General features: G+C 36.4%; 1 protein-coding gene across 3 annotated transcripts in view; it reads right to left on the bottom strand.

Annotated features, from left to right (window-relative positions):
• Positions 1–19,160, bottom strand: part of LOC145291573 (galactoside alpha-(1,2)-fucosyltransferase 2-like) — a 77,568-nt gene that overhangs the window by 9,401 nt on the left and 49,007 nt on the right. The window contains exon 3 of one of the 3 annotated variants that reach the window (XM_080137650.1): positions 9,742–10,801. The exons of the other annotated variants lie outside the window; for them this stretch is intronic. Within the exon in view, the coding sequence (XP_079993776.1) occupies positions 9,882–10,801 (920 nt within the window). The 3' untranslated portion in view covers positions 9,742–9,881. Of the gene's footprint in view, positions 1–9,741; positions 10,802–19,160 lie in introns of those variants that run through there. 3 annotated transcript variants of the gene reach the window in all.

The raw sequence follows: 19,160 nt of genomic DNA, 5'->3' as shown, positions 1-19,160 counted from the left end.
TATATATATATATATATATATATATATATATATATATATATATATATATATATATATACAATGGATGAAAATTAATAAAAATTAAGCCACCCTCGTCTCTTTGGGTTTGACACTGTCGTGAATGAATCTAACTATCTGTTTATTTGGGTATCAAGCGAGGGTCGCTAATTGTTTATTTGTGAACAAACTAGCAGCTCGAATACTGCAAAAGCGATGGGCGAATGTTCATGTAATAACCATTTTATAAGATGCGGTAAGAACTGCCGACTATCAATGCGATAGTTGTAGGTTTTATCCACGGTTAGGGAGAGGTGCTTGTCCAGCCGCACTGATAAATTGTGATACAACGAAAAAGTACTGTATATGGATGACTCTCTCTCTATCTCTCTCTCTCTCTCTCTCTCTCTCTCTATATATATATATATATATATATATATATATATATATATATATATATATATATATATATATATATATACTAGCAAAAGTACCCGTCGTTGACTGGGTTCAAAAACAGCCTACAGAAAATGGACTCTGATTTATGAAAGTATGATAGGTTATGAAAAAGAAGGGTTGTAAAGAGATAGCTTCGAATTTGGGGGTATCAAAACCAAAGCAAAATATGATGAAAGTAAAAATAAAATATATAAACCCCATAATTTATTATACCATACCTGTTCACACTGAAACACTTATCACAATATTCTGTGGATCTATATTAAAAAACCTTGTTAAACTTTGTGACATATTTCCATTCTATGGAGGTCAGGTGCGAACGAACACCCCATAATTTTATTATACCATATTTCTTCAAACTGAAACATAATTATCAAAGTATACTTACACAGATAGATATCAAAAGTCTTTATTAAAGTTTGTGCCTATTTCCATTCTATAGAGGCCAGGCGCGAACGCAGACCCCCCAATTTTATTATACCATCCCTATTTAAGTTAAAACATACTTATCAAACTATTATTATGTACATCTATATCAAAAACACTTGTAAACGTTTTTTTTTAATTTTTTAATTTTTATTTCTATACTTTGTTGACCAGGCGCGTACGCAGACCCCACAATTTAAATGAATCATTATTATGCCAGATCAAAATACCCATTCCTGTGTCTCGATACATCTATCATTATATGCAATCAGTTTTCTATAATTGTCAACCATATAGGAGCCTGTTCGTGACCAGACACACACACAGACGTCCAGCTTTATATATATATATATATATATATATATACATATATATGTGTGTGTGTGTGTGTGTGTCTGTGTGTGTGTGTCTGTGTGTCTGTGTGTGTTTCTCTCGTACTATTAAAATTCCCAGTGCATTATAACATAAGGTATATTTAAATTTAAATTTTAATCTTAATTTCTTAGTGATTGGCTGGTAAATTGCCAAAATTTTAAGTTTTTATGATTATAATTCTATGATGTTTTATTTCTAAGTTTAATGCTAATCTTTTGGATCTAATCCTTAACTATTAATCATTAAATTTCTTGTTTCTAACATATATATTTAATATTAAAAATTATATATACCCTATTATACTATAAGCTTAAATATGTAGTAATTCATATATAATATACATAAAATATCTCATTTCTTCATTTCACTAATTAAAAAATTTAATTTTTTCAAATAACTTTTAATGCATTTTAAATTATTATTACGGATATAATCATTTTGAATGTATTTTTATCATTTGCAAATAATGAAAAATAAAAGCTTTTGGTCTAAAATTAGTTATGCTGGCCATGCCACTAATTATGTAAATAACTATTAAAATAATATAAGATTTCATTGTTAGTCTTGGCAGTTTTCTCTCAGATATCTATGTGATTATTTGTCCTATTTTGCTCTATCCTACGGAGACGTCTGTCTGGGTGTCTGAACTTTAGCTTAACCCTTGCCATTTTCACATTTCCTTTTCATTTCCAACTTTCCCACAATATAAATATATTTCCGTTTTTGTGTTTGTTTTTAGTATTGCTTTGTTTTGTTTTGTCTCTGTGTTGTTCGCGTTTTATTTTGTTCGCCTTCTTAATGTACTGCTTTATTCGTGTGTAATTTTATTATTATTATTATTATTAATAATAATAATAATAATAATAATAATAATAATAATAATAATAATAATAATAATAATGATGATAATAATAATAATAATAATAATAATTTTTCTTTTATATACTTTTCTTTTACTTCCATTTTATTTTTATGGAACTCCTTACTCTTTTGACTTCCAATGTTTCGTCTGCTAAAATTTTAATCACGTGATTACAGTGAGGCATCAAGAAAATAAACCATTCATTCAAATGCCGCTTGTTATGGATTTAGCTGAATACGATATTCGAAATCACTTTATTGGTACTTGTGCACTTACGTTACCGGACTGACGGGTGTATTGTAACTATTCTGTGCTTTCACCTAACAATTTAAGAAACAAAAAGATATCGTAAAACTTGTAAAATGTTTGTCGATGTGAAATAAAAATAAAATATTATTTCATACATCAGTTGTGTTTTACTCGCTTTCAGTGTATATATATCGTAGAATAATGATTAACGTGGATTTAGCAATTATATATATTGAAAAGCGCATTTGAACGACCGTCTGCATTAAGAAGTGTTCTGATGCATGATCAGTAAATACCTCGACGTAAATACCCTCGACCAAACAAACAATCAGAAAAATCCCACCCCTTAATAGTAAGAGTCAATAGTTTCCTTGAACTTCTTGATTTTAAAATGCTCCCCAGCTCCCTGTTTCTTTGATTGTACGAGTATACAAATTTTAAATGTAATGTAAAAAAATATCGTTGCACAACTCCTCACTAAAGGATGTTCTTAATTCACGTTTCAGAGGAAATGCGCCTTGTTTGAGGTGAACTAAAGTTAATATAAAAATGGTTCTTTTGCATTTAATTTTTAATTGTAATTTCATTTGAACAATGTTGTTCACTTAAAACTTTAATGATGATATAATAATTAATAACAAAATTTGTACTGGTTTTTGTGTTTATTTCGTTTTTCATGCCGTTTTCGAATCATATTTTACATTTTGTTTAACTAGCAGAGAAACTCGACGTTGCCCAGCGATTGTTTCACAATCCCACATTTTTATTGACATCGAAATCGGTGAAGTCGCCCATTTTTCAATCGATTTTTCAATCTGCTCTGATTGGAGACCCATTGCCATGTATCGTGAGGAATTTTCACATACAACTACGTAGTCGAAAAGTCCAAAATACACTGTAGAAAACCTACTGTTGATTTTATAATATTGTGTTTATACATGATGGCTTGAATTAATGTTTAAAATGCAAAAATCAAGTATCATGGTTCAATTGAGCTCTAAACAAAAACATTCATTTTCAACACGCCCGTCATATCAAATAACCTATTGTTGATTTTATATGCCTGGCCTTTCTGGTCGTGCGATGATAATGGTTTGAATTAGCGTTAAACCGAAACAAAAACAAGTATCATAGTTTAGGTTGCTTTAAATAAAAACATTTATTTCGAACGTACCCCTGTCATATCAAAGAATCTACTGCTGATTTTATATGCCAAGCCTTTCTGCTTGTGTGGTAATAAAACTTCTCAAATTCACTTGTGATATTAGATTGCATACGGCGTTAACTTTGGTGGAAATGGATTGTTCCTTCTTCCATCGGATTTTTTTGATTATCGATTATGAATACTTATTGAAGACCTTTCGATATAAAACCAATCCAAGAACATTACTTGATACACAAAATACATTTGTGTGAAATTTCATAAAAATAAGCTTAGCCGTTTTCGAGTCCATAAGGAACGAACTGTAATAATAGATGTGTGTGTGTGTGTGTGTGTGTGTGTGTGTGTGTGTGTGTGTGTGTGTGTGTGTGTGTGTGTGTGTTTAGATACGAATACGGGGAAAACGTGATGAGTTAGAAAGTCAGAGATCATTGGTTGACACAAACTGCAACAACAATAACAATAACAACAACAACAATATATATATGCAAATATTGATTTTAAAATGCTCCCCAGCTCCCTGTTTCTTTGATTGTACTAGTATACAAATTTTAAATGTAATGTAAAAAATATCGTTGCACAACTCCTCACTAAAGGATGTTCTTAATTCACGTCTCAGAGGAAATGCGCCTTGTTTGAGGTGAACCAAAGTTAATATAAAAATGGTTCTTTTGCATTTAATTTTCAATTTTAATTTCATTTGAACAATTTTGTTCACTTAAAACTTTAATGATGAAATAATAATTAATAACAATAATATAACCTATATAACTAACCTTCCAGAGGTTGAAACCCAATTACAGGAGACTAAACCAGACCTTTTATTTTTAAGTGAAACTGGTATTGGACAGGCTATTTCCCTAGAAGAGTTTGCAATTACAGGATACTCTAACTTAACTTCTAAATCTGACCCCCAATATCGCCATGGGCATGGAATATGTGCCTATATTAAAGATAGCTTTCCATCTGGTAGGGACATCTCCAGGGAAGATCCTAACTTACCCTATATGTGCTTCCGGGTTGCTTTAGCTCACACTACTGCATTTATATTTACTCTCTATCGCCCCCACAACAGCGGAGTTACTATCTTTCAAAGCATATCTGAGAAAATTGACCAAGTCCTATCTGCTTATCCTTCAGCTAACATTCACGTATGTGGAGACTTCAATGTTCACAACGTCGAATGGTTGACCCGCTCAAACAAGACCGATGATGAGGGGAGGTTCTGTCATGATTTCTCCATTGCCTATGACCTCACTCAGATTGTTCAGGAACCCACCCGTGTGCCCGACAATGACGGCCAGTATGCGAGCCTACTAGACCTTTTTCTCACAACTTGCCCTGAACTATGTTCAGTTTCTGTTCTATCGCCTCTTGGATCTTCCGACCACTCTGTTGTATCAATTAAGATAAAAATGAAATGTAATAAGTCCCCAGACGTACCTCTCCATCGTACAGTATATCGATACACTAAGGCTTACTGGGATAGCTTCCATACATTTATATCTGATCTACCTCTGCATTCCATGTTTAAATAGGATGTGTCCTCTATAGTATTAGACCTGACGGAATGGTTAATTGTAGGTATTGACCGTTTCATACCTTCTAAAAAGTTTCAGCAAAAACCTAACAGCCAGCCATGGTTCTCTCCAGAATATGCTGCTGCCATTGCGCACAGAAATCACTTTTTCCACTGCTTCAAACGTAATAGATGTATGGAAACTAAAGCCGCTTTCAGGACTGCCAGCAACCACTATAAAAGAGTAATAAAAATGCTAGAGAGCTATATGCCTAGTCTGTTAAATCCAAGGTAGCTGAGCAGCGGCTTGGTTCCCACCAGTTTTGGCAAATAGCAAACAGAATCCTGAACAGAAGCGTGTGCTCCATCCCAACTATTATCAATGGACCTGAGGTAATCTCGTCAGCATCAGACAAAGCCAAACTCTTTGTCAAGAACTTTGCAGCTAATTCTACCCTTTGCGACCAAGGCCGCCAACCCCCAATATTTCCTCCTGTATCAGAAAACACGCTATGTGATATACGTATATCTGTACGTGATGTTGCCAAGCTAATCACAAACCTTGATTCCAGTAAAGCAACTGGCCCTGACGGTATTCCAATTATAGTACTCAAAAAACTTCAACCTGAACTAGCGCCCATACTTACAAAACTGTTTAAACGTTGTCTTAAGGAGAATAGTTTCCCATCTCCCTGGAAAATCTCATCAGTATGCCCTGTATTTAAGAATTCAGGTGATCGCTCATCCCCCTCTCAGTACAGGCCACTAAGTCTCCTGTGCGTCATGAGTAAGTTGCTGGAATCTGTGTTAAATACAGAAGTAATCAACCATCTCAACAAAAATAACCTTCTTAGTGACACTCAATATGGTTTCCGTTCTGCTAGATCTACAGCAGATGTGCTTACAGTTATATCGCATAGGATTAGCAAATCTCTCGACGGTGGCAATCTTTCTAGGGCAATTGCTCTTGACATATCTAAAGCCTTTGATAGGCTATGGCATAAAGGTTTACTTCATAAGATCGCTAGCTATGGTATAGCTGGAAAAGTCTTCTCAATTATTAAATCATTTCTTTCTGATAGATTCATAAGAGTAGTAGTTGAGGGGCAAAAATCAGAAGCTCACAGTATTAATGCCGGTGTCCCTCAGGGGTCCATCCTGGGCCCGACTCTTTTCCTGATCTACATTAATGATCTTCCAAATCACATCCTTACATCATTTGTAGACATTTATCCTGATGACACTACCATTTATGGTACCACATCTAAGACAGTAAACGACCAAGTTCTCTCCAATTCTCTCTCCTCTGATCTTGAGCACGTAGTACAATGGGGAAAGGAGTGGCTGGTTACTTTTAATGCATCTAAAACCAAGCTTCTCTCTTTACATCATCAACATTCTAATCCACATCTGGCATCAATTGAAATGAATGGCTCTCGTCTTCAGGAGGCCTCAAGTTTTGACAAGCTTCTGGGCTTGACCATTACTCCTGATCTTAAATGGAACACGTACATCAAATCTGTTGCCAAGGCCGCTGGAAAAATGGTGGGATCTTTCTATCGATCCGGTAGATATCTCACTGCTGATGCTATTCTCTATCTATATAAGAGCCAGGTACGTCCAAGGACGGAATACTGTTGCCACATCTGGGCAGGAGCTGCTAGAAAGGACTTGTCCTGCCTTGATAGAGTTCAAAATAGACTTCGTAGCCTCGTAGGAGATGTCTTTTTCTCTTCGCTGCAACCTCTATCTCACAGAAGAGATGTTGCGAGTTTGTCTCTGATGTATCGTTATTTTCATGGAAAGTGTTCGACTGAGCTTCAATCTATGGCCCCCCTCGACAAACTTTCACAAGAAACACTCGTCTAGCTGTAAACACTATCAATAATTCCCCCCACTCTTTATCTGTGCCTAAACCTAAACGTAGATTCCATGAACAAAGCTTCTTTCTTAGAACTGCACGCCTGTGGAATTGTCTTCCGTTTTCCTGCTTTCCGGCTGACTACAATATGGTTGTGTTCAAGTCTAACGTAAATAAGTTCTTGATGAGCCGTTCCATATAAGTTATAAAATTTACCAAATTTTCATTACGAATGATTACTATATTGTCCAATTTCTACTGTACACTCTTTAACCATTATCCTTGAGTGGCCTCTTGGCCTTGATAATGTGGTGATGCCTTTGTAAAAAAAAAAATATATATATATATATATATAATTTTAGTCATTCAATAAATTTAAAAATTTATGGCGTGAAATGTTTGAGTTTCAGATCAAAAGATTTTTATTATTCTATGTAAGACAAAGAATACATTAGAAATATTTTAACTCCTTATCCTATAGGATTTCGATGTCTACCATCTCTTGAGAGGAGAAAATATTAGCAATTAGTTATAATGCTTTACACCTTATAAAGTAGTCCATCGAACGTGTTAATTACTCGAGCGTTGTTGTTTTATAACCACCATGCTTGCTTAATTGTAACATGTCATCGCGTCTGACATAGATGATGATGAGAGTTAAATTATTTTCAAACTTGATTATTTGTAAGCTAAACTTTTCAATATATAAATCTATATATATACAAGCGAAAATGTATGTATGTATGTATGTATGTATGTATGTGGGTATTTTTGTGTGTCTGCTAAAAATTTTCGACAGGCACGACGAAAATTCACAAACTCGGTATCCTATTGAAGCCCCGTCCTTCGCTCGAAAAATATCGAAAAATTGGCCAAAAACTTTCATTTTTTCACCCCGAAATCGACAATTTTCGACAGGGGGGGTAACAAAAACGGTCCTCTCGAGACGGCGACCGGTTCTACGCATGCGCCAGATGACATCATGGCCTGATTTACTTTAAATAGTTGAAAAACTGACTAAATTTCATGTACGTCGCGTTAGCGCGTTGGTTCATTATCTAAACGTTTTGGGTTCGAATCGTGGTGTGAGATGTCTTCTTTTTTCGATTTTTTTAATTTAAATATTGAACCAGTGTTATTTAAGCCATTTTTCATGTAACGTTGGTTTTTCTGTTTTTTGTTTTTTTTTACTTCGCTTATCCACCCCCGACCACACACCCAAAAACACCCGGGTACCCACCGATTTTTTAAATTTTAATATCGAAACAGGTTTATTTAAGCCATTTAACACCTGTTCGTTTTTCTGTTTTCATCACCTTACGTTAGTTTTTTTTTCGACGTTTTGATTACCCCCCCCCCGCTTAAGTTTTAACGTTGTTTTCTTTTTTTACTTTGCTTATAACAAACAAACCTCGTCGTCGTCGTCGGGTTCGATCCCCCCCCCCCGGTTTCTTCTTTTATTTAACAACACACACACCTCCAAACACCTTTACCCTTTTAGAACCTTTTAACACACACATAACGTTCAGAATGCAAAATAATTAAAAAAAAAAAAAAAAAAAAGAATTGGTGGAGCTAAGCAGTGCTGCCCCTACCATTTATTTATTGTTTATTTTTTCACTTATTCGTAAATTTTTCAGGCTTACAGGCTTTAATCTGGAATTGTAACGTTCTACTACAGTGAACACCCGCTTTTTGTCCACTCTAGTTGTTAGTATTGCTACTAACATTTAGATTTTTCCGTTTCAATTTTTCGCAAAATTTTTACGGCGTTTGTTATAGATTTCACATTAGCAAAATACTTTGGAAAAAATGTATACACCTTGCCAACAGAAGAGGGAAAATTTTAACGGCTAGGGGTAGCATCAACAACTGACATGGCAAAAAAAGTGTGTGTTCCATTTATTAGAATGTTGTCATTACAAATTGATCTCCGGCTATTATAGAAATTAAAAATGCTACCTTAAATTTCTTTTTTAATCTGAAAACTAAGCCAGTGCTCGATGATAATCGCCGGAAAAAATACGACAGAGTTAAAAAGTAAAAATTTAAATACTACGGGAATCGTTATTCATGTTTTTTTCCTCGTGACACAATGTTCCCTCAGGAATAAATGCACTGGGTTATAATTAATTTTTAGTTCATTCTTTTATTTTCATTATACATTACAGGCGGACGGTAATGACTGCTATCTAATATGCCACACTACCCTACTTTATTTGACACGTTAGGTGAAAAAAAAAAAGAATAATTACAGCACATAATCTAATCCCTATGTTAAGAATGGTTTATAGGCACTAATGTTGTTACTTCGGCATGGTACATTAATTTAGGCCACGGGTGCCATTGCCCGCTATTTTACTGGGCCGGTAGTGGCTCCCGCTAACAAAAGTAGTTTAATTTTTTTTTTTTTTTTGCAGGTGGGATGGGGGGCATACTTCCACAGGCCAACGCCGGTAAACGGTTCCTGCTAGTAATAAGAGATAAATATTATAGAAAATTTCAGATGCTTATCAACACTTGTCAGTAGTTAATTTGTATTATCAGATAGTGAAAGGAAAGTCACTACGAATAGTTGTGTATATGAGCAAGGTAAGATGATGCTGTGAATCAGACTCTTACAGCAGAAGCGTTGTTAGAGTGTACACACTTCTTGGAAACTAGCATCTTGTACACCACTATTCTCTGCAAAGGAAAACAACAGAAAGTGACGAGGAAACACCAAGAGATGTGACGCTAAAAGAGTTTAAACTAATTAATGAACGAACATTTTTGGATTTGCACATCAACAATCGTATGGGTCATACAAAGAAGTAAAACGAACATAGAGGGACATGTCGTATAAAAATATATTCATGTAGGCTTTGTACAGGAAGATTAACAGTTTTGGTCAGTCGATCTTAATTAACCATGTTAAGAATCTAAAAATTACAACACTTATTTCAGTTATGAGAAGTCGAGGAAATTTGCGTTAAGATAACGGAATCCACCCAGGCCAAAAGTAATCTGAAAGGGTTTCACTGAATTCCTTCCGCAAAGACGAGTCTTCGAACGCCGGGTGTGCAAAGAATGTGGTTTGCCCCCCGGCCAGCCAAGCTGACCACCAACTGAACGAGCCAGTCGACGAAATAGTATGATTACAGAGTGACAATATGGCCATATCGACTGCAGGCAGACCACTAAACATAACTCTGATGTTTTTCTTGCGCTGAAGGTTTTGTTTACACCATGCAATATCGTCTGAACATACTACGAAAAGGACATCGGGAAACTTGCGCGTAAAATAGTCCATCGCACGTAAAAAGTACTCCAGCGTCGCTGTTCTATAACCATACTTGCTTAATTGCAACATGTCACCGCGTCTGACATGAACGCCGATTAGAGTTAAATTACTTCTAGTAACGCTGCTCCTAGCTAAATAGCTCCGCTTTGTTTTTTCCAGAATCGTCTCAGCTTTCTTGATGATATTTCGCTTGAACGTGAATATGCGGCGAATATCGGATGAATAATTTCGGAAATACATCCACGACTGGAGGTAGCCGGTCAAAAGGACATCGCTGTCTCCTGGCAATGCCAAAGTGAGTTCTGGGTCGAATGCACAAGCCCATTTTTCTTTGATCGGGGCCTGAAAATAACAGGACTTAGGGCCCTTATATGAGGTGACCCCTTCGAAATAGTTTTGAAGTGTATTTGTGGTGGTAACGAGTTTCCTGTTTTCTGTACGGGCGATTCCGTACGCCGATGCGAAAATGAACATCTGGTTACCGAGTCGCCCTTTAAAATGTATGCAAAGATGATGACGTCTGTCTGAAGTATTCGAAGACTGTCTGAGTTTGAACTCCAAGACGCACACCAGGAGAAAGCTGACACCGACCACGCAGAAAATGGTTGCTAAAATCGAAATAGAAAAGAATGGAAAGAAAAGAAAATAATAGAGAAATAATCAATTAAAACTTTTATCTGACGGTTATTTTATTTACTAATTTTTGTTGGCAACTTTTAATTCTGCTTACAAATTCAACGCGAGTGAATTAATCTCCCTCTCTCTCTCTCTCTTTTTCTCTATCTCTCTTTCTCTATCTATTTCTTTCTCTCTTTCCGCCTGTACTATCTCACTGCGTGTGTACCTCTCATTCGTCTTTCATACGTACAAAGACAAATTCAGGTAAGTATAAATACTATACAATCTACACCATTAATGCATAGCTGTATTCCGTCTTAGTGTGTACGGAAAAAAAACTTAGCACAATACTATATATCAACCTTCCTTCCACCTTGGTTCTTGATGTTATGTAATAGGTCGAACATAAGAAAGTGTCGATCTATCTATTTAGTTTATTTCTGTATCCATCCATCTCGGTCTATCCATCTATCTATCTAACTGGAGAGATAGACGGGATATGAATATGAAGAATATTTATAAAATCTGTCAAAATATAGTAAATCATATTGCAGACACGTTTACTGGAAGAGCTGGTCAGCTGATCGGATCTACGTGTGAGTCACGTGATCAAGTTAGCTGGATATTGAGAGTTGGAATTTAGAAGTTGAGCAGAGCGGACGCTTTAACAGTTCGTCCCCCATTCACTTGAGATGGAGCTGACATGTGTGAAAATAGGGACCTAGAAATAACCACGCAAGCAAAGATATTCACTTTCCATTCTTCTGCGATCAACACCTGGAAAGTGAATAAAAACTATAGAAAACCAATCAGGGTTATTGGAAGTGAATGAATATTCATCCAAACGGATTTCAGCCTCCCCTCCAAAAACAAGATGAATTCCAGGTGTACAATATCCACGACGCATAAAGGTATGTCCAAAATACATGTAGCACACACACACACACGCGCGCGCGCGCATATGAACAATTAGATATGAATATATCATAAATAGACAGCAACAACATAATTCTAGGGTTCAAATAGTGAAGAAGCAACGATAGACATTTAGTGACACGTATACACATCAGGATAACCCCTTGGTCCCAAATACGCATATCAACATTTAGACGATTATACAACATACACCGTTTTTTGGTGCCTTTTCCGTACACGATTATATAATACTGGTACTAAAAGTTCCGCAAAAGGTCTGTAAGTGTTCAGCAAAAAGTCGCTAAGATTCCATTGAAGGTACCTAAGAGTTTAGAAAAAGGTGCCCAAGGTTCCGTAAAAGTCTCTACGAGTTTCACAAAAGGTCCCTAAGGTTTAGCCAAAGATCCTAAAAGTTTAGCAAAAAGTTCTTAAGGTTCTACAAAAAGTCCCTAAAAGCTCAGAAAAGGTCGCTAATATTCTCCAAAGGGTTCTAGAAGTTCAACAAAATTCGTAAGGGTTCAATAAAAGGTGTCTAAAGTTTCGAAAACGCCTATAAGACTTCAGCAAAAATTACTTAGGGTGCTGAAAAACGTCCATATGATTTCAATGAAAAGTTCCTAACATTTCGCAAAAGGTTTCTAAGAGTTCAGAAAATTATCCGTAAGGTTCCGAATAGGCCCCTAAAAGTTTAACAAAATGTCTCTAAAATTCCGTAAAACGTCCCTTGGACTTCAGCAAAACGTCAAATAGAATTTACTTTGGAGGTATTACTTTTTTAAATGTTTATCATCACTATCGATGTTCTCGGAATGGGTGTGATTAATAAGCCGAAATGTCTGATCCTTAAAAACTATAGAATGAAGTTTTCAGAATTAAACTATGCTACAATTGCCTAAGTCGCAAAACTTTTGTTTGCAAAAATAGAGAATAAAGACATCAAAGTGGAGTTCGATATGAAGAGATGGATGGTGGAGTAGAATTCGAAGGGAGAGTCTCCAGTGTTCAAAATCAAAGTGGAGTACTATGAGAATTCTATAAAAGAAGAAGGGTGATAGTAAATTGCGTTGCAACTGGAAGATGAACAGCGGAATAGAATTGGACAGGAGATGCTTCAATTTCTTTTTAATAAAGAGTATTAGTAGGTGGATATATAGATTGCGGGTGGTGTCCTCTTACTTTGGAAAGGCGAATTGAGAAGAGTGTTACCATTGGCAGTAATTACAGGCTACAGCGGAAAATGTCAAACCAGTATTAGGCTATCGAGAACTGAACTGCTGTGCAGCATGCCATAGTTAAAATGACATAACATGTGTGTGGCATGAGACAATGAGAAAGTAGAGACAGATTACAGTGTTACAAGAAAACAGTCTCCCTTTTCTTGTAAGTAAGAAGAACATTAGATAAGTGAAAATGATATTGGGATAGATCGAGATTCAAACTTTGTAAGCAAGGTTCAGAAATAGATTCAGAAAATGGAATGTTAGAATTTCGCATTGTTAAATTTCATATAAAATAGTTTAGATACGTTGTGTGTAAAAAGAATGTAATTGTGCAGTGCATTCTTTTATGGAAAGTGAATTAAAAAGATCAGCTAAAAATAATGAACAATGCAATTTTTAAAAAAAATTGAAAAATAAGTTAGGTTGAAAAATAGGTTAGTGAGAATTTGTTGTTGCAGAAATGTGTGTCGAGAACGTGTTAGCCACGTGAGTTCATCATGTTTTGAACCACACATATGACGTCATAGCAGAAAGGGAATTTCTCAATATAGGAGCCAGGATTAGCAGATTAGTTGGAGAAGATCGGGGGCAATCGAGTCCAGATCGGACAGAGCAGAGCGGTGGGACAGAGCTGACATGATCAGTCCCTTTAGAAGCGAAGGGGAAGAACATTTAACATGTAGAAACGGCATTGAATTACTTGATTTCATCAGCATTCGACTAGTCGATCTGATAATAAAGAAGTTATCATTATGTTTTTGTAACTGTCGTCTTCGTGTCATCATTCAACAGCAAAAGATAATGTGTGAAACATCCTTAATATGAACATTGTCTCCCTCATCATTATTATGTAACTCTCTCAAGAATGTGCATCCCCTATCTCTCTCCTCGCTAATCTGTGTTATGAGAAACAACAGAGCTTTAATATGTATAAATGTCACTCTCCCAACATTAGTGTTATGTATATGTCCGCCGTCTCTCTTCAATATGAATGTCCCCATCTTATCTCTTTCAATATAAATATGACCCTAGCTATACAACAACAGGATAAATTACAATCGAAAACCATTAGTCGCCTTACATACAGTTGCGCGTAACAGATAAACTATGGTTGTACGAACCGGTATGGTATAAAAAAATGAAGCTTACTCCCTGCATCAGTTAGGGTTCAAACTCAACATTACATCAAAAAGGATGCTATTAGTCCTAAAAACCTTGTTGATAAAGAGTAATATAACCAAGGTCAGTCATTCGCACATTAGTACACTATAATAGATATTACAAAGGTATCGAAGTGACTCTGTAGACTTGTAAAAACTGTTGGGTTGACTTATTCGTCGGCGACCCACTAGCTTTTTTCAGAGCTCTCTTGAATGTGTCAACGAATTTCTCTGCTTGTCCATTACTTCTTGGGTGGTATGGCGGAATGGTTATATGCTCGATTAGATGATCCTCGCAAAAATGTTTAAATTCGGTAGACGTAAATTGCGTTCCATTGTCTGTAACAATGCAGTCTACTACTCCAAACCTAGCGAATAGTTCATGAAGGAAGTTGATAGTTACCTCGGATGTGGGATTCTTACATTTTAATACTTCCGGCCATTTAGATAGGCTGTTTACAACAATGAGATAGTAGAACCCATCTAGCGGTCCTGCAAAATCTAAATGAATCCTAGACCAAGGTCGGTTCAGTTTCGCCCACGATCCGAATTGAGTCGGAGGAGCTTTCAAAGCTAATGCGCGTCCTCTACACTCCCTGATTTTCCCTTGTATATCCTTATCCATGTTTGGCCAATAAACGAAAGAGCGCATAAGGCTTTTCATTCTTGATATACCTGGATGTCCTACATGGAATTCCTTGCGCATTCTTTTCCGTAATGTCGCAGGAATTACGACCCTGTCGCTATATAACATGACGTTATCGCAAATTGAATAAATTTCTTCATCCAGTTCGTTATTGTTGATCTTTTCTTTCGCGCGTATAATAAATTCGTCCACCTCTGCCTTACTCTTAATCTCATCAAGCGTTCTGGAAGTTCTCTTATTGTGTCACATAGCGTATTTTTTACTTCAACTTCCGCTTGAATGGCTGCTATTACCATAACCATGGTTCTGTTTGCTTAGGTATTAATCTCGATAACCCGTCTGCATGACCAAATTTTTTAGATGGTACATACTCCATTTGAAAATTGTAATTCAGAAGTATGGTACCCCATATTTGGAGTTTATTCACCGTATGTTGTGGTAGTCCCCTTTTCGATCCGAAAATCGTTAATAATGGTTTGTGGTCTGTTTGTAACACAAGTTGCCTACCGTGCAGGAAACGATCAAATTTCTTTACCGCGAATATAATGCTTAGCGCCTCTTTTTCAATTTGTGAGTAGTTCTTTTCGGCTGGCAAAAGTGATCGGGGTGAATGTGCTATGGGTTCCACTTTTTCATCATCCATTTTGTGTAAAATGCATACTCCTGTGCCATAGGAGCTGGCATCGCTTGCAACTATAATTTCACGCTTGGGATTATAATGTGCCAGAAACAAGTCAGACGTTAAAGTCTCTTTAATTTCCCGAAATGCTTCTTTACACTTTTGCGTCCAGACCCATTTTTGGTCTTTCCTTAACAGTTCATTTAAAGGCGACCTTAGTTTATGCATATTTGGCACAAATACACTGTAGTAATTTGCCAAACCTAAGAAACTTTGTAAAGACGCAATATTTTCTGGAGCAGGCATATTCTTTATTGCACTTGATCTATCTGGATCCGACTTTCTTCCATGTTTATCGATGATTTGCCCCAAGTTTTATTTTCTCCATGAAAAATGTACATTTTTCCTGTTTTACTTTAAATCCATAATCCTGGGTCCTTTTGAATACTTCGTTTACATGAGCGTTGTGTTGTTCTTTGCTAGCGCTTTTCATTAACACATCGTCCAGGTATCCTACTGCGAAATCCAACCCATTAAACATAATATATATAATTTGCTGAAATATCGCAGGGGCGACTTTGAAAGGAAGTCTGTTAAACTTGTACAATCCCTTATGGGTATTAATACATAGCAGCTTTGAACACTCCTCATCGACTGGAACTTGTAAGTACGCGTCACTGAGGTCGATTTTAGACAAATATTCCCCTCCACTCAGTTTCGCAAATATCTTTTCAGGGTTAGGAAGAGGATAATGGTGATCCTGTTTAAGCCTGTCGCGAAGTCGGCGCAAACCCGAATCTCCTTACTCTTCTTTATGATGCAAACCGTTGGTGCAGCCCACTCACTGTGATCAATTTTTCCGATGACATCCATGTTTTCGAGTCTTTCTAATTCACCGTCTATCTGTTCTATAGTGGCGTATGAAACATTTCTTTTCTTTCTGAACACTAGCTGTTCATTTACTTTTACGTCAAATTTTGCTACCGCTTTTTTACACCTTCCCAAACCGCCTGAAAATATGTCTGGGAAATTCTCTTTTAACTCCCTCTTAAGTTTTTTCTACCTCCACATTTGAATCCTCAACCTTTTGGCAAAATGAGCTTAAAGGCAGATCCCATAGTCTTAACTTTTCGAACAGATCAGTTCCAAAGAGGTTGTTTCATTTTCGCATGACAAAAATTCTTGCTTTTTCGGCCCTGTTCTGAAAAAAAATATTAGTCAATAATTCTCCTTCGAAGGTAATTTTTCGCCACTGACGTTTCTCGCCGTTTTATGTGATTTTTTTTTTTTTTTTTTTTTACACAGTGATCACCACTTATCAAGGCCCGGAAGCCACTCAGGAATAAGGGTTATTGCAAGTACATTACGTTAGTGTGGAGATTTGATGAAGTGTTTACTTAAGGGGGCGGTTCATTAGGAATTTGTTAACATTGGACTTGAAGACATCCAAGTTGTAGTCCGGTGGGAAGCAGGCAAACGGAACAGAGTTCCACAGGCGTGCAGTTCTAAGAAAGAAGCTTTGTTCATGGAATCCGCGTTTTGATTTAGGCACAGATATAGAGTGGGGGAAATTTTTCACAGTGGATTCAGCTAGACGGGTGTTTTTCGTGAAAGATTGGCGAGGGGGGGGGACCAGAGATTGGAGTTCAGATGAGCACCTGCCATGGAAATAACGATAAAACAAGGATAGGCTCGCAACGTCTCTTCTGTGGGAGAGAGGTTGCAGGGTAGAGAAAAGGGCATCCCCCACTAAGCCACGAAGTCTATTTTGTACTCTGCCAAGGCAGGATAGGCTGTTTTTAGCAGCTCCTGCCCAGATATGGCAACAGTATTCCATCCTTGGACGTACTTGGCTTTTATATAGATAGAGAATTGCATCAGTAGTGAGATATCTTCTGGAGCGGTAGAAGGATCCCACCATCTTTCCAGCGACCATGGCAACAGACTTGATGTACGTGTTCCATTTCAGATCAGGAGTAAAGGTCAAACCCAGAAGCTTGTCAAAACACGGGGCCTCACCCAGACGAGAGCCATCCATCACAATTGATGCCAGATGGGGATCAGAGCGTTGATTTATGATATATGATTTAATCATCGTGGGTCTCCCAAGCCTCTTCCATGTCTGTACATTAATAATGGAAATGTCAGACCTACTATCAAGCTGTAGCCTTACTTTCTTTTTAAACATTTTGACCTGTACATATTTCCGAATATTTTTTCCTTGAGTTCAATTTTCGTAAGTTTAATGGATGTCTTTCTACCAGATTTTTTTCTACAATGCGATGCTTTATGCCCTTTCTGGTGGCAGTTATCACATTGTTTGAATTTGTAGGGACACTCATTGTAGCAATGTTTATTTCCACACCTCCAACATGGTCCAAGTGTCTCTTTTTCTTGTTTCTTTCCCTGGTTATTTTTTTAAGTCGAATTTTTTTTATGGATCTTTTTAATATGCGACACTCCGCTTTCCTCTATGTCACGACTGTCTTGTTTCAACGCAATAAGCCGTTCACGGTCTTCCGCTAAGTTTTTGTAGTTTTAAATTCGGTGAGTTTTCCAGTTTATTTAAAACACGACGACTGATTTCAACGTCCTTATTTAAGACCAGCCTTTGCACAAATATTAAACATTTAAAATTATCTGCTGATAACTCCAGTTTAAAATCGTCGCAAGTCTTATTCACTATAGTTGCATAAGTAGTGTAGTCGTCTTCCTCTCTTCTAATAATGTCCATACATTTATACCGCCTATGGAAAAGAGACGTTTTTGCAGAAAACAGTTCTGTAAGTAGCTACGAGTTGTCTTATGAAATATGTGCATTCATGCAGAAGTTAGGCTCAGGTTGGTTTAAAAATATTGATTAAAGCATTTCAATGCGTTCAAAGGCTGTTATGCTTAAAATGTAGTTACTTGAATGTTTACGCATAATAGTCGCATATGAGGTATCTGCGAGACTGTGTTGATTTATATACATACATATTGTGATGTTAGTGATGACTTATATCCATACGTATGAGACTATTATCGACCACATCTCTCTCTATGAAATGAATTTTGTCTGTGTGTGCATCTATGTTAGTTCGTCCCCTATGGACTCCGAAACGGCTCGGTCAATTTCTTTTAATTTCGCACAAATATACTTCATATAATCTGGAATTGTTCTTAGATAGCCTCCGATAAATATCGAAAATCAATAATCGAAAAAATCCGATTATAAAAGTACAGTCCGATTTTACCCAAAGTTAACACTCTTATACAGCAAATGCATTCGAGAAGTTTTCATTTTAAACTTACATTTAAGGCATTTTATAAAAATAGTTTTATAAAATCAACAGTAGGTTCTTTGCGGCTCAATGTAAACAACAATGTATTGTGGACTGAATTGCAGCAGGGAGGAATGTAAAGTTTCCTTCCAGTGCACCGCGCTGGGTCCTCGACTTGAGTAGACAATCAATCGTTTTGGTTGAGAAATGAGCGATTTAACCGATTTCGATGACAATAATAGCATTGGAAGTGTGGAACATTCGTTGATCCTCATTTAACTCCGGATAACGTCGGGTCTCTATTTATATACATATATATGCATACACATACCGTGTGTATATATACAATAAGTTATAATTTACAACCTAGCTATAATCTCTTGTTAAGCACTGTTGAATTAAATACAGGAATTCGATATATAAAATATTATATCTCCTTAGAAAATTCTATGTTGATAAATGAAAAAACACAGATATATATAATTATAGAGATAAATATAATCGTTATATTATAACCTATCGAAAT

Source organism: Euprymna scolopes, chromosome 12 (genome assembly GCF_053919585.1).
Source record: "Euprymna scolopes isolate OS-2025 chromosome 12, ASM5391958v1, whole genome shotgun sequence".
Classification (NCBI taxonomy): Eukaryota; Metazoa; Mollusca; class Cephalopoda; order Sepiida; family Sepiolidae; genus Euprymna; species Euprymna scolopes.
This window is presented reverse-complemented; position numbering and strand designations above follow the sequence as displayed.